This window comes from Ailuropoda melanoleuca, chromosome 7, assembly GCF_002007445.2.
Source record: "Ailuropoda melanoleuca isolate Jingjing chromosome 7, ASM200744v2, whole genome shotgun sequence".
NCBI classification, from domain to species: Eukaryota; Metazoa; Chordata; class Mammalia; order Carnivora; family Ursidae; genus Ailuropoda; species Ailuropoda melanoleuca.
In genome coordinates, this window is record NC_048224.1 from 65,418,092 (window position 1) to 65,434,231 (window position 16,140).

Sequence of the window (16,140 nt, forward strand, 5' to 3'; positions counted from 1 at the left end):
TTACAATATTAGCACCCTACCATGGAAAGATATTTATTCCTAAGACTTTTACGATTAGCTTGGGGAAAATAATCCTGAATCACAAACCACCAGACTCAAAATCCTCACTGGGGGCATTTTGGCATGTTTATGAAGCAGAAACAGTTCCTTTCATGTGAAGGTAAATAAATTGGGTAATATACTCTAAAAGAAGTTCAACAAAAACTTAAAGATTCCAATTGTGATTCTACTTTAACCCGAAGTCCCAATTCTTAGTAGGGTTTTCCTGAATATTCAATACTATGTGAACTGATGAGCTTAACTCAATAGTTACAACAGCTCAAATCATGTACTGTGTTTCATTTGACAACAGCTCTTGCTAAAGCCCTGCGTTGTGTGGAACTGGGTTATTTGATGAAGAGTTTCTGCTGATCTCACCCTGAAGTCAACCGTCTTTCTCACAAACATAAACAAGGTGGCAGTTTTCCACAACTGCGCCATTTGGTCCAAAGAGATAAAGGTTTCATCTCCCGAATCCCTTACCCTGCAGTGTAGCCTACTATTTCTCTTGCACAGGATATAAATTCCTCTTTGGTTATTGATTTGTTCAATGTTTGTACAGCTGTGCCTGTGTTCATACATCCTCTTGTGAATTTGTCCACTGATAGAGGCTGTTTCAGATTTAGATTTAATCTCAATCATGTCAGAGATGCAATTTGTCTAACTTGCTATATGGATGAACTTCAGTACGTGCTGTGTGATGATTATAGGATGTCTATATAGCTATAAGTGGTAAATATTTTTTATGAATATTAAACATATTCATGAACAAATATCCTTTAAAATGTATGATTGGATTATGATTCCTAATCATCCAAGCCCAAGGCATATAGCTTAGGTGCCTTTCGGGTGGCAATAATAAACTTTCATCAGTGTGGCCCAGAATCGTTGAGCCTACAAATACCAAGACTCAGTGTTCCCAGATGATCACTCCTGCTATCATATTTTATGATTCAATATTACTAACCCAGAAGTTTCTCTCTGGTTCTACCCTTAAGGATCATACAGTGGAAATCAATCTTATGGGGTTGGGGGGATGTGTAGCCAGGGACAAGAAGAAAAGTACCAGGAACACCTGGGTGGCTCAGTCGGTTAAGTGTCTGCCTTTGGCTCAGTTATGATCCTAGGGTCCTGGGGTTGAGCCCCGTGTCGGGCTCCTTGCTCAGCGGGGAGTCTGCTTCTCCCTCTGCCTGCCGCTCCCCCTGCTTGTGCTCTCTCATTCTCTCTCTCTCTGACAAATAAGTAAATAAAATCTTTTTAAAAAAAGAAGAAGAAGAAGAGGAAAGGTCCCAGCTGATGTGTTAGCTTGCATTCAGGTGCCACACTGCACAAATATAGATATAAACCTTTAATACCTGGAGTTGTTATGTCGGTACAAAAGCCATTAGCCATATGTGGCTAATGAGCCCCTGGAATGTGCTTAGTCCAAAAGGAGATGATGTTGTCAATGTGAAATCACATTGGACTTTGAAATTTTTATGCAAAATAGAGAATATAAAATATGTCATTAATAATTTTTATATTGGATACATGAATACATATTTTAAGATCTCTTGGGCTAGGTAAAATAGATTAATTTTACCTCTTTGTTTTTTCTTTTTTTAACATGGCTTCTAGACAACTTAAATTGCATGAGGGGCACATGAGGTTACACTTCTCTCAGGCCTCAGTGGTCGGGACTAACCCTCAGCCTAGGGGGAGCTCCCACTGAGTGGCGCTAAGGAGCTGAGAGCATCCGAAGGGGAGGAGAATGAGGGCCCACCTCACCTCAGGGGGCAGGTACCCAGAGGAGGAGAGAGAGTAACTGCCCCTGTTTAGGGTTCAAGTTCTCTCAAATTCTTCTCAGGTTAGTTAGTAGGTTCTGAAGTGACTGAACTGAAAATAGATTTCTGATCTAAATGAGTTCATACCTCCCAGTATCCTAAAGAAGTGAAGTGTTAATTATCATCATCATGAATAATAATAGCAACCAATAGCTAATGATTCTAGAGCAGTAAGGGGCTGTTCTATGTGCTTTACCTGATAATTCATTTCCTTCTTTCAACAACCGGGAGAGACAGGTCCTATGAATACCTCCATAGAACAAAGGTACAGTTGATACTCCAAGAGATTAAGTAGTTGGCTCAGGGTTACACATCCAGAGGTTAATCCAAGCAGTGAGATTCCAGAATCTAAGTCCTTAACCATGATGCAATACCTCCCTCTAAAATAGAATCTCTTACTTGACACTTGAACATGTTAGTGGGCTGCCAGGCCATAGTATAGAAACAGTATTCATTTTTTTTTTCTCTAAAATTTAGGTGTTGTTCAGTCATTCAATAGCCAGGCCTAAAAAATGTTTACTGTCTCAGAAATTGGAGCTTACTATTAGGTTGTGAATGATCCCACTCCTTATTTTTCCCTAAAGTTACCCCCAAAAGCATCCCTTAATTCAGTGTGTTGGAAAATGTAGGTAGTCTAAGTCCAATTAAATAGCAAATATTCCATACCTACTATGTGCCAAATGCTGTGTCAAGCACGGGGAGACAGAGAAAGATGAGGAATTCCAGCTCGCCAACAGCTCTGGTCTAGCGGGCCTAAAAGCACATTCTGGCAACACAGTGTGTTGAGGGTTGTGTGTTCACAGTGCTGTGGGAAAGGAGGAGTGGCACATCCACACGTTTTGGGGTGCAAGGTGAAAGTGTGGTATTAAAGAAATCTTCTAAGAGGAGGGAGTACTGAGCCTTTTCCAAATACCTCCTCTTGTTTTCTGGGGTCTTACTTACATCGCATGAAGGCCATTATTAAAGTTGGCCACCAAGCTGGGGGTAAGCGTCCGAGTGTCTGGGTTGTTGAGAGCCTGTTGACTCCATTCCTGTGGTTTCCAGGTACCAGCAAGGTCAACCTCGTGAAGATTCCGTCCACGGCCTCCAGCCCGCGGGACACAGCCCTGGCGGCCGTTATCTGCAGCGCCCTCGCCACTGTCCTGCTGGCCTTGCTCATCCTCTGTGTCATCTACTGTAAGAGGCAGTTTATGGAGAAAAAACCCAGCTGTGAGTATGGAGCTCTTTCTCTTCCTTAGCCTTTGGGTGAAGTGTGTTTATCATCATTGTCACCGGAGGTTTCACGAGGCCTTGACCGAGACGACAGTCAGGAGCTATTAAAGGGACAGAGCGCACATGGAAACACAGCTCACATTCACCTGGTCCCCCAGAGGCACCACATTATAAGGACGTCGAAAAGGCAGCAGTGTCCTGTGCCACTAGGCAAAATGAAAATCCTTCCAAGTTCTGGCAGCGGAAGTACTCTATAATTTGAGCTTTGACAAATTCATTCCTAGTTGTGTCTCCACATAAGGAGACATATTTTTAAATGTGAATGATAGCCATCTTTTTCTTCAGAAGTGTTAAGAGCTAGAAGGGTACCTGTCTGTATCATGGTGGTCATGGGCTCCTTTATAGAGGCAATGGTCTTCACTGACAGAATTCTCGCCCCCTGTAGGGTCTCTGAGAGCACAAGACATTCAGTACAACGGTTCTGAACTGTCATGTTTTGACAGACCTCGGCTCCACGAATCTGCTCCCAGAGCATGTTGTCAGTGCCACCGGGACTCGGCCCGGACCTGTGGTAAGTGCAGCCGGCCAAGGGGCCATCAGGGGAACCCGAGGGACGTGGACATGGCAAAGAATTGTCCCTGTTCGCCCCACAGCTCGGTTGCTCTGCTTGGTTTTCTAGTTAAAGATAATCTTGTTAAATGATTGTCTGTCCCCTGATGGTTTGGGTGATTTGAGCCTCTTAAGTATTAAAAAGAAAAGAAGCATCTCATTAAAATTCTAGAATTGTTTGGCAAATTTTAAAAGCAAGCTTGCCTTTATTGTTTTGGGTCCATTGACTGAAAATAATATCATCCTTTTGTAGAGTAGGGGCGTGTATTCTGTGTTGAATCCTGTCAGGATTCAAGCTGAGCTTTGATAGGTCTTCTTAATGTCTTTTTGGATTTCTTAAGAGCAGAGAGGGAGAGCTATGGCAGGGCTTTCCACCAACCTCACTTGCCTCTGGGACTAGTGACAGAAAAGGAAGTGTAGGGAAGTCATGCAAATGGAAATTGACTCCTCACCAGGGCAGAAAAGGGGCAAAGATAATACTTTCTCCACCACTTATTTATATTCACACAAGGTTCCCACACTTACACTTTCTTCTCGCCTGCCTCTGTGAAGAACCCTTGCCTCCTCTGCAAAGCAGAATCTGATGGCAGTGCCCTTCCTAGACGTCTGCCCCTGTCCGCCTGGCTTCACGAGCTCAGAGCACCTTCGAAGCAATGCTGACGGCACCATTTTGTGTCTTTAGAGAGACTCTTCGAGCTGAGTGTTTCCCACTTAGATTGACTGACATTCGTGGAACCGTCCAGTCTCTCCCACCAGGAAATTACAGGATTCCGTGTTCTGATCTGACGTTTCGTACGTGGAGTAAGAAGTTTTCAGCAGACTGATTTTGCTGCTGCTCCTTACTGTCTCCTGTTCTAGGAATGGGTCGGGAACAAAATATCAGACTTTCTGTGGTGTGTGTGGATCTATTTTTGCCTTTGCCTACGTAGGGAATAGCCTTCTAGACAGTAGGGACGGTAACTGGGTGATCCTCAAAACACCCGCAGTGCTGGGGTTCCCAGACGCTGAACTGGTTCCCTAGGGTCAGAGGGAGCAGGAATCCTTTCCTGAGACGTGAACTCAAATGTGGTAAAATGCACCGTTGAGAAAACTCTGCCTCCTCTTAACTTCTATCTGAGAAGAAGGATTAAATGGGCAGATGGCCTTGGTGCTGTCCTCTTAACAGAACAGCACGCCGAGCCTGGAAAGAATCCACCCGCTACTGCCCGGGTTCCGTATAACTTACCACTTACGTGGTTGCCTACTTCATGGCGGTGCCTTTGTTCTTCAAACTTTTTACTTTGACATCATTTAACACTTAAAAATGTTGACAGAATAGCACAGAGAATTCTCATACCTTCTTCCCCTGGATTCCCCAAATGTTAACATTTTATCTCATTTCCACATCTGCTTTATCACTTTTCTAAGTATGGTAGAGATATATGTATTTATACACATTTTTTTCATTTCCACTTAAAAATCAGCTGCAGAGATGGTGTCCCTGTACCCCTTAATACTACGGTATTTGCTTCCTAAGAACAAGAACATTCTCTTACAGAACTGCACAGTTATTAAAATCAGAAAATCAGCATAAATCAAAGCTATTGTATAATCTATAGAGTGTATTCAGATTTTCCGAGTTGTCTCAAAAATGTCCTTAAAAGAAAATCCCAGATAACGTTGTATTTAGTTGTCAAATCTCTTTACCTTATTTTTATCTGGCACAGGTCCTTAATCTTTCTTTGTGTTTCATAACCTTATTGCTGACAAGCACAGGCCAGTAATTTTATAGAATGAAAAACTTGGTTTGGGTTTATCCTATGTTTCTGTATGACTAGATTCCGAAATCCTGCTGGGGTGATGCCATGTCCTTCCCAGGGTCCCACATCAGGAGGCACAGCGTGTGCAGCTGTCCCTTTCCTGGTCAGGTCACAGTTTGAGCCCCTTTGTTAAAGTGACATCTGCCAGGCTTCTCTGATGTTACATGATTGTTGTTCTCTTTGTAATTAATAAACACCTGCAGAGACTGTCTGAGACTGTGTAAATATCCTGTTACTCTCCAAACTTTCACCCAAGAGTTTAGCATCCTCTGGTGGTCCTTACCTGAACCAGTCATTACCACGATGGGTACAAATGCTAGTTTTGTAATTCCATCATTTTCTCCACATGTATTAGTTGGCTTGCTATGCTAAGAAAGAACATCTTCCCCGTTTATTTATTTTCTTGAATTAGCGTGGACTCGTGGGCCCTCTTCCACAGCTTCTACTTGTTGCCATCATCATTGATCTCGGTGCTAACATTTTCCCAGGTGGGGCCAGAGCGGGTCCCTTCGTGCTGGCTCATGTGTCATTTTGACATGTTCTGATTATTCTCTTCGCTCTTCCTTCACCTCTGGCACACAAAAAATGTCCCAGGCTCATCTTGCACTTCGGCTGCTTGAGCTCTAGTGAGAGCCATTTCTAAGAGGAAAGGCAATGCCTTTCACGTTTAAATAATTTGAAATGTCTCGCAGTGAGCATGGCACGGGCTTGCTTAGTTGATGGGCCGTAGATCCGGGCGAGTTCCCCGCGCTTACGACAGCGCGTATTCACACAGTGCGAGGTGGGGCCTGCACTGAGAGACACCTTTAGGCGAAGGTGTGCAGGCATCCGTCCTGGTTGGCAACTGCATATCCATGCTTAACATTCATTTTTAAAAAGGAAAATAATTTCACTCTATTTTTTCCTTTTTATAAAAGTCAGGAGATCATTTCTCATGCAAACTTTGGATACACAAACATATGTATATGTAAATATATGTAAATACATGATTTTTTTCAAATCTTTTCTCTCTCTAGATGTGTCTCATATTTGTATGCTTTATTTACTATGTGCATGGTTCTATAAAATCAGAATTACATATGTACGTACGTAGAAAGTTCACCAAATGTTGACAGTGTTCATTTCCAGTTTGTAGGGTTGGGTAATATTTATTTTTAAATTTCTTATCTGTATCCCTCTTTTAAAAATTTTTTTTCCTTCAGTGCACTTGTGTTGTCTTTGTAACCAAAAATCGATGCTGCCTCAGTGAACAAAATGGTGTCTAAAGCTGTGTGCACACCTCTAGTTATTCCTTACATTCCCTTCCTAGCAGGAAAACAGTAATAACTGTGTGTGTGTGTGTGTGTGTGTGTGTTGGGTTAAAGGGCTTGGACGTGTCTCTGTTGCTATTCTATACCGCTAGCCCACTCAGCAGAAACGTGCTCCTATTTCGACCGTCTCATCAGCAGTGCAGGGGAGTCTCATTTCACATTCTCTCTCACAGGCTGTACTGTTACCTTTCATTATTATTTTTATTGTGGTAAAATATACATAACATAAAATCTGTCATTTTAACATCGTTTAAGTGTGCAGTTCAGTGGCATTGAGCCCTTTCACACTGGTGTGCAGCCGTCACCACCCCCCATCCGCAGAGCCCTTCATCTTCCCGAACTGAAACTCTGTCCCCAGTAAACAGCGACCCCCCCATCCCACTTTAGCCCCTTGCACCCACAATTCCACTTTCAGGCTCTAGGGGTTTGACTCCTTGAGGTACTTCATCAAACACTTCATCATTTTTGTGAGATAACAAAAAAAAAAGAGAGAGAATCAAACCTCATATTTCCTTTCCCCCAAAAAGTCACCCAAAGGGGAATAGCTGAATTTTCTCCAGCAGTGTTGAGCCAGCATTAAACAGAAAGTTCCCAGAAGACAGCCTTGTGCTTCACACCTCTGCTGGCTTCCCTAGGGCCTGTTCACTTGATTCCATCTCTGTGCTGTGACGAGGCCTGCAGCGTGGACCGGGTGACTCTGGGCTGTAGGGTGCATTCCAAGGCCACTCTTCAGGAGAGGTAACTCGGGTTCTTAATCCACATAATGACATATTCCTTTGTGAAAATATGCATTCTATTAATTTACTAATTCTCATGTCAAACTATGATACATCATTTAAAAAATATTATTGATGATGTTCCAGACATCAGAGAGGGACAAATCCTTGGCAAGAGGTAAGTGAGTCTCTCGGGGGTTACTGATATCCAGTGTGACATACTTTATACTTAACACTCCATTAATTTTGTTTTTGTCTCATATTCATGATTCGTGACACTTCTGTCATCTGTAAGTAATTTGTAACATGTCATTTACTCTTAGAATTTTAGAATAGCCATCAAGAAACTCAGTTAAGACCCAGGAAACTGCCTGTTTTAGACATTGGGTTAAGTATAACTATATTGATTAGAAGTAGGTACACAAATTCAGTTTGAAAGTAAGTGGAATAATTAAATTTACTGTATGGAAGCAAGTTTATAACAAAGGAAGCACTAGAATTCTAATGTAATCAATTGCTGTTTCATCTAGAAAACTTCAAAGCAGAGCTGGGTGTTGCTTTGTAGTGGTGTTTTTCCTCCCCGTAGATGACTTAAACATCTCTTGAATGTGTTTCAGACACACAGGTCCAGTGGCGGAGACCATGCCCACATTCTTCGGGTCTCTTTCGAGGTCCATCTGTGGTGAGTTTTCAGATGCCTGGCCTCTGATGCAAAATCCCACGTGTGGCGACGACATCTCTCTTTGTGACTCTTATCCTGAACTCGCTGGAGAAGACACTCATTCCCTCAATCCAGAAAACGAAAGCTCGTCCTCCTTGGAGTCAAACAGTAGTCAGGATTTGGTTGGTGGAGCTGTTCCAGTTCATTCTGAAAACTTTACAGAGACTGTTGATGCCTCGAGACGTAACCACTCACTGACAGAGCCAGGGCTGACTCGGGATACACTGACCAGAAGCCAGCTGCGTCAGGAGAGCGGCGACATCATCAGCCTGAGCACGCAGACGTCCCTCCAGGTAAGGCAGTGACTGGCCGCGAGAAGCACACAGCTTTGACTCATGGCAGAGCCATGGGATTGGAGCTCCTCTCACCATAGAATGTGGGGGGACCTGAGGAGAAGGTTTTTCCACCTTTCATAACTTCTTACTCTTATATGTATGGAGAATATATTTTAAATATAATTTCAAGAGTATTTTTTTTTTTTAAACTAACAGTTGCTCTGTAGGGTCGTAAAAAGCAGCTGCATTCTTTTACTCCTTGTAAATCCAAGTACTCAGCACAGCACCCCCAGCTCCATTCCTGATTGACAGAGACAGTCATGGGATCCTCTTGTAAACAGTTCCTCACCTTCATTTGCCCTGTGATGTTTTCTGCCCCATACTTAAATGCACTTCATTCACCATCAAGTTAATGGCAATTTAGATCTCCCGAAGCTTCTCTTTTCTCTCTCTTTTCCTGTTGTTCTCGAGATTGCTCTACTTTGATCAGTTTGGTTAGAAATTGATTGTTGGTTGTGATCCACGTCCAAATACTGCACGAGAACCTTTTAGAAAAAAGCATTTAAAATCAGGTTTGCAAGGAGATGGTGACGACAGGGAGCTGGGGCTTTCAGGCACACTGCAAGAGGCATGAGAAGCATCAAGGAAAGCTGGGCACCATCCCTGCTTTCCCCTTCCGGCGAGGATGTGGCCATCCCTGAATTTGACTTAATGTCTACAAGCATTTCCCTAATATCCGTACATATACTGTTGGAATACATTCTTTTGGGGAAAAAAATGACACCAGCCTTTAGTATAAAAGGGCCGAGTTCCAGCAAGAGTGAGGCTCCCAGGCCCCACGAGGTCCTGTCTGCACGCACAGCCTTTCTCTCACTGCTTGTGAGCAGCCAGCTCAGGGGCCCAGGGTCCTGGGGACGCGCTCTGGCACGTGCTGCGTCTGCCATCGAGAGGTGCCTCCATTTCCCACGAGGTCATGTATCCTTGTCTCATGATGTTAGACACAGTCTGAAGTCAAAGTGTCAATGGAGATGTGTCCCTTTCAAGAATAGCACGTAGGTTATATGTTGATCTAAATCTGCAATACTTTGTCTTTGAACTACAAAAAAATTCTGTAGAGAATTTATAGGGAATTCTATGCAGAAAGCATTTGTTGGCTTTGGAGACAAATAGTTTCGTTTTTGCCAAAATAAAGGAAATGAAGGGAAGAAAAGCAAAAAAATTAGGCACTTAAAATGGAAAATACAGGGGAACCGGGGTGGCTCATTCGGTTACGTCTGCCTTGGGCTCAGGTCATGATCTCAGGGTCCTGGAATCAAGGCCCAAGTCAAGTCAGGCTCCCTGCTCAGCTGGGAGTCTGCTTCTCCCTCCACCTCTGCTCCTCCCCCCTGCTCGTGTTCTCCCTCTCGCTCTCTCTCTCTCAAATAAATAAATAAATAAAATCTTAAAAAATAATAAAATGTAAAATACATCCCTTTGTAGTGGAGAAAGAGTCTTTACTGACCTTGTTCTTTTGAGCCATCCCAAAATTTTTATAACTTTATAATAGAAAAGACAAGAGTTAGCCGCGTGGGTCTCAGGAATGGACGGTGGCCCCCAAGCCGTGGCGGCTCAGCACGCGCGGCTGCCTGGAGGAGGGGGTCACAGGCCCTGAGTGCGGGTGAGAGGCCGAGAACAGGAGGCAGAGAGATCCTGCCCTTTCAGCAGCTAACCCCAACTTCCCAGTCAGATGCCTTGCCAAGTACTCTAAAATACAAGTCTTGGGAGACTCTTCAACTTAAAGCTGAGACACAATTTCATTACAAGATTCTGAAGTTTCTTTGGTATCAAGTCAATTGGTTTGATCGTAAACTTGCTTTTACCTTCACAAATGTTGTTAGGGGCAAGTCTGAGTAGCTAGAACTGTGTTCCAGCGACTGTCTGCGGTTTTCCGAGTACTGTCAGCAAACAGAGTTACCACTCATCTTCATCGTGTAGCTCGTCACCAGTTCCATGATATAAATTGTATGACTAAGGAGAGAAACATCTCGATGCCAAGTCATATCAGAACCAACTCATTCTCTACCTTTTTCTGTTTGTATTGTTGGTGAGGTGGGGGTGGGGATGAGCATTATTATTACTGTATGAATGTTTACTACATACGAAGCCATATGAATATAAAACCGTTTAGTGTGGAAGATTGGTCTACGTAATGGCATTAACTTCTTTTCAAAGACAATTGTCAAGGTAATCATGATCTACATAAAGATATTTTCAACTCAGATCATTATGAAAAGAAAGTTATAATTACATGTAAAATGAATGAGAAAATGTTACATTCAGGTTACACAATGTAATTTATTAGTGAAAGGTTTATTAGTTTTCTAAGATGTGTTGTCTTATAATTATTAGACAATTTGGTAAATGTAAATGAGGCATTCTGAATTCAGGAAAGGAATTTTTAAAAAGTGAATCTTTTTGGTTTTCCCCCTATAATTAAAAACAACAAATAATATTTTGAGCCCATATTAAGAGATAATCTTGTCCAGGTTCTGAAAAGCACTTTGTCTTTGATTGCGTTTACTGAGTATGTGATATTTAGTGAGTGAACCTTAATCTTTGAAAGCAAACAGGAGAGAGACACAACTGTACATCTTTGGGAGATTGACCCCCTTCTTTGTGTCAAGGGTCAGCCAAATATTTAGCTCAATAGTTCTATTTTTTTTTTCAATCCATCAGATTTCAAATGGCAATTGAGACTTCCTCTTAACAGGCTGATTCTCTAAGGCAGGGAACATACTTACTTCTCATAAAGAATTTGCTTTCAGCAGCTTGGTATTAGACACCAAAGGACTTTCAGTTCCTTGAGTTTGTGTTAGTTAGCTTGGTCCGTGGACTCATTCATAATTCAGGAAAGCACAGAATTTCTGTTTGAGAAATGCACAAGGGCAGCTAGAGCCATTATGGTGCCCCCCCTTTAGTGATTTATTTCTATTTATTTTCAGTGGTACTTGAAATTCTTACCTAGGCATTCACTCATATTTTCAGTTTTTTAACCTCAATTCCCTCCTTTTATCCAGCTTTACTGAGGTATAATTGACATTTGCCGTTGTGTGAGCTAAGATGTGCAATGTGATGATTTGATACGCATCTATATTGCAAAATGCACAACGGCACTTTTGTCTTACAGGGTCATATTGCTAATGCATGATGTGTTTGTTTCCAAAAACTGTATTTTTACACAGCAGTTTTCTTGTGGGTGGTTTAAGACCACCCAGAATCTGGTGATGATAGTTGTGGTGCAGGATAAAGCAAATAGGTGGGAGAACCCTCTTCAGTCTGAATGACTCAATTCCAGTCAAATTTCCCCTATACACACCTCCCCGGAAAGGAACAGAACAATATATTTGGGACATCATTTGCTAAGATACTTGGGAGAATGAGGCCAGCCTGTTTACTTACAGGAAAAGTTCTTTTTGGTGATGTTTTTAGCCATCACTGAAAATGTCAACATGAAATAATAGAAGGAATGGTAGAAAAGACATGACATGATCTGGGTTCTAGTTGCTCAGTCTTTGAAAATGTCTATTTTTTTTCCATGTTGGCAAAATGAGTACCATTTATCTCCCACAGTAGTGTTAATGTGGTTATTACGGTCATACCAATTGATCAACATATTTGATGAAACTATCTCAGATTATCGAGAGTTCTTTCAGAAGCTTCTATTTCTAGATTCTCTCCTTTGACCTAGGGAAAAAATCTTTTCCTGTAAATTTACCTGATATGCTACCAATGTCAAATTCGTGGTAAATAAGTGAATGAAAGGTTACTGCATAAAATGAAGGTTCTATTCACTTGCAGTAACATGCCTTTGGCTGATGCCTCCAAAACTCAGGTCGCTGCCCTTCTGTGACAAGGGACAGATCTAAGGGCACCGCTTTGCTGGGGATATTTGCCGTAGGAAGAGGCCGAGCCTTCCCGGAAGATCATTAGAAGAGAAATCATTTCCAAACTATGTCTAAACTTTCTCCAGAGGTTTAGGAGAAGTTTTAAATGCAAAGAATGAGAGTGTCACTATTCATTAATCATCTTTGTTCTTTCAAAGAAGGGACATAAAAGGATCCTGACATCTTAACCTACAAATGTTTCAAAAGAGTGCAACATCGAAACTAGCTTTAAATGTTTGAATGGGGTCGAAAATGAGCAAAAAAACTGTTAATACATTTTGTTTCCTGTGGGCCACATTATCATCTCTGCAGTGTTATTTGCAAATACTGAGTGACTGTGAGTTGTTATAAAATCTTTATTTTATTCTCAGAGTACATACATCCCCGGATGTTCAAATACTATTAATGAGCTGCTTATCCATATGTTATTAAAGACACGTATACTACTAGTAAAAGTTATTTACAATAATTTTTAACATTTATAGCTCAGCAGCTTTCATTTGTAAGGTATTATTTTTCAAGCTTTCCCTTCTGTTGCTGTTTTAGGAAGCTTAAAGGACTTGCTTCTTTCTGCAGTAGAAGAATATGGTTGGAACCCAGCGGGCACTCACCCCTCCACTTAGGTTTATGGACTGAGCACAGTCTGGACCCTGCATGGCTTCTGGGGGAAAAAAAAATAAATCTGAACCAAACTGATGGCATTTTAAGCCTTTCAACCAGTTGCTTCTGAGCCAGACCAGCTGTAAGCTGAAACCTCAAGGAATAACAAGAAAAGACTCCAGGCACTCATGATACTTCGCATCTTTCCCAAACAAGGAGCTTCTATGCCACAACCATAACTTCAAAGGCTGATGGGTCGAGTTTGCAGCCTACGAGATTACGAGCATATAACAAGAAACAGAAACACGTTCATGCTTATTTTCATGGAGAATGTGGTTTTACCAGACTGAAGACCCAAAGTATAAGTTTTCCTTTACACTTTCTATCCAGAAATAAATTCGGATAGCCAATTATCCTATTAAAAGTCAGTGTCAGATTAGTTACCTCAGTCTTTATGTAGAATGGTTCAAAAATGAGTGGTTGTATTTGATGAGGCTCGCTTCTTCATTATCTGATGCGCTTAGGCAGTTAGAATTGACTTCACACTGCCTGCCTAAGTCAGGGGGTTGTTAGATGAAGTTAACTGGCCTAACTAGGAATCAGAGGAGAGCAAGTCTTTTCCAGAATCAACACTTGCAACCTTAGACACTGACTCGCGAACGCTTGCTGGAGCTAGTAGGGAGAGGGGTCGAGCAGGGAAAGTGGTGGGGAAAGAGCCCCCCGCCGCCCTGCATTAAAAACCACTTAGCACATGTATCCTAGAGACTTGTATAAAATGATTAACATATTTCTGTGAAAAATCAGTTGATATGGAAGCATTTGTTACTTCTGTCCCTGTGATTGAGCTAGGAAGATCCAGAATTCCTCTCTTACAGGAAAGGGATAATTTATAAAGATAATGTTTTTTTTCCTCCACCCCCCCACCACCTGCCTCTGACGACCACCAGCCTGTCCTCTCTACCTGTGACATTGTTTTTGATTTTGCTTGTTTGCATCGTATCTTATACTAAGGGCTTTAGAAATTACCACTTATCTGGTTCCCCTACTACTGAAATGTAACACCACGTGAGTCATCTCAGGAGACTACACTACATACTAGAAGGAGAAGAAAAAACACAATTTGTTGGCGGTCTATACATGAACAGTTCGTCACTGCCCCCATGGAGTCTGACCAAGTAGCCCTCCGACCGTGCACATTTCGTTAGCACAGTAATCTCCTACATTAGCCAGTGATGCTGGGTTTAAGTGTGGTGTCAGGTGCTCCATCTCTGGTATTTACACAGTAGAATTTTCTCTACGGCCGAGACAGAAATGAACCCAGTTCAGTCACGAAGCAGGGAATGGCTCATTTGCTCTTAATCTTTATGCCCTGGAGAGGAATTACTAGAGCAGGATTTCTCTGCTTCCTCCTTGAACCCACATGATCAGCTCTGGCCTTTGTCTTTTAACTGATTACTATTAGCTCGGTCACATTTGCACTTAAAGTAATCGAACATGACTGTGGTTCAGTGCACTAAAATACTTAGTTTCACAATCGCCCCCCAACCCCCCGATCAGTGTCTTTTACCTAACATTATACTGAACATGCAAAACTCCGTCTTTCGTAAGACATTTTTCTCTTCTCACTTATTAGACCATCCTTTTCTCTCTCTGTAAGACATGAGGAAAATCTAATGAGCCCTCTTCCTCGTGGCTGGACCAGTTTCTCTCCCTGTAGTCTTAGGCTCTAATATGTGTGGATTAGCTTGCCTGGGCTCGGTTCTTCTCGGGACATCAGTTCCTTGAACCAAAATAAGAAATTAGAGTAGTCCCAGGGTGTCTAGTACCCTCTTTTCTTTTTCTTTCTTAGCATTAACCAATGGTTTTTAAACTTTGCTAACTTGCCAGTTCTTAGGACAGTTGCCTTTAGGAAGTCATGGAAAATACTTAGGATTTGACCACAAGATGTCTATGAAAATGCACACTAGAGTTTCCTCGAGTGGCTTCACTGTAATTCACATATGTATGCCATTGTTTGCAATCTGATCGTTTTGTTTTGACAGAGGGATGATCAAAGTCGGCCAGGGTTGTGCTCCTTCTGGTGACCTGAATATATTTTCCACATGTAGAAACCCTCCTCGACTTCAAAGACAAATACTTGCTGGAGAAAGCTAGATGGATGGGCATGAGACTGTGGCCCCAAACCCTGAAACATCACTTTGGAGCAGTAAGGAAATACTTAGGGTTAAAAGTCGATTTCATTTCATACTGCATTTGAAAAATCCTGGGCTGTTTTATCAAGATGAAGACATTTTACCACTGCCTGCTGCAGAAACATACAATAATGTTAGAGTCTATGCTCTATGTAAACACTTGAGAGGGAAAGCCCAATCTGCCTTTCCCACAGTTCGAATACCCTACAGTGCTCACGGGAACTCAACTGCTAGGGTATGGGTACCAGGAAATCATCATCATTGGGTCTGGGAATGAGAATTGGTGTGACTTCAAATGTTGCAGAAACCCATCAACAAGAATGAGACAAGGATTTGGGGAACAACCATGTAAAGGCATGGACTTTCTCATTTTGTGTATATGGAATATATTTTTCAAATATAGATTTTTCTACTTTAGATAAAATGTTAACATTGCTATTACCTAGTTAAGCTCTATTGTCCGTGCTAGTTAAAAAAAAAAATTGAAAAGAAAAGGAAAAAAAGTCCATCATTGCTTAAAGGTCACCACCGTGAATCCATTTAGATTTCATCGTTACTATTTTGCATACTGGAATTTATAAATGTATAAATTTTCATTTTCTTATACAAGTAGTTTTGTAATACCCTTTTTTATATGTGAATAAAATTGTTATCTGGTATTCGTATTGACGTGTCCGGTAAGAAAATGATTGGTGATGGGACTACGGATTTGTTTTCCTCTCTTGCTCTCCATAAGTTCTGATCCTTCCAGGTTAACCCTTCTGGCCCTTCAGGTGTTATGAGGGGGATTTGAAATCCTTCTTAGTGAGCTGGTTATATTTCTCAGGCCTGTGAAGCAACTGAAGAATGCTCTGAGTTATTTGAGAAGTTTTGGCATCAGGATTTTATTATGATCTCTTCTTTTTCCTCCTTCATTTTATG

At 41.8% G+C, this 16,140-nt stretch overlaps 1 protein-coding gene across 1 annotated transcript; it reads left to right on the top strand.

The window, feature by feature from the left end:
- The first annotated feature begins 1,734 nt into the window (after positions 1-1,734).
- TNFRSF19 (TNF receptor superfamily member 19) lies at positions 1,735-15,872 on the top strand. Its single transcript, XM_034664981.1, has 5 exons — positions 1,735-3,071; positions 3,520-3,645; positions 7,428-7,530; positions 8,126-8,522; positions 12,974-15,872. The coding sequence occupies exons 1-5, from the start codon at positions 2,810-2,812 to the stop codon at positions 12,980-12,982; spliced, it is 897 nt and encodes a 298-aa protein (XP_034520872.1). The 5' UTR covers positions 1,735-2,809; the 3' UTR covers positions 12,983-15,872.
- The last annotated feature ends 268 nt before the right edge of the window (positions 15,873-16,140 follow it).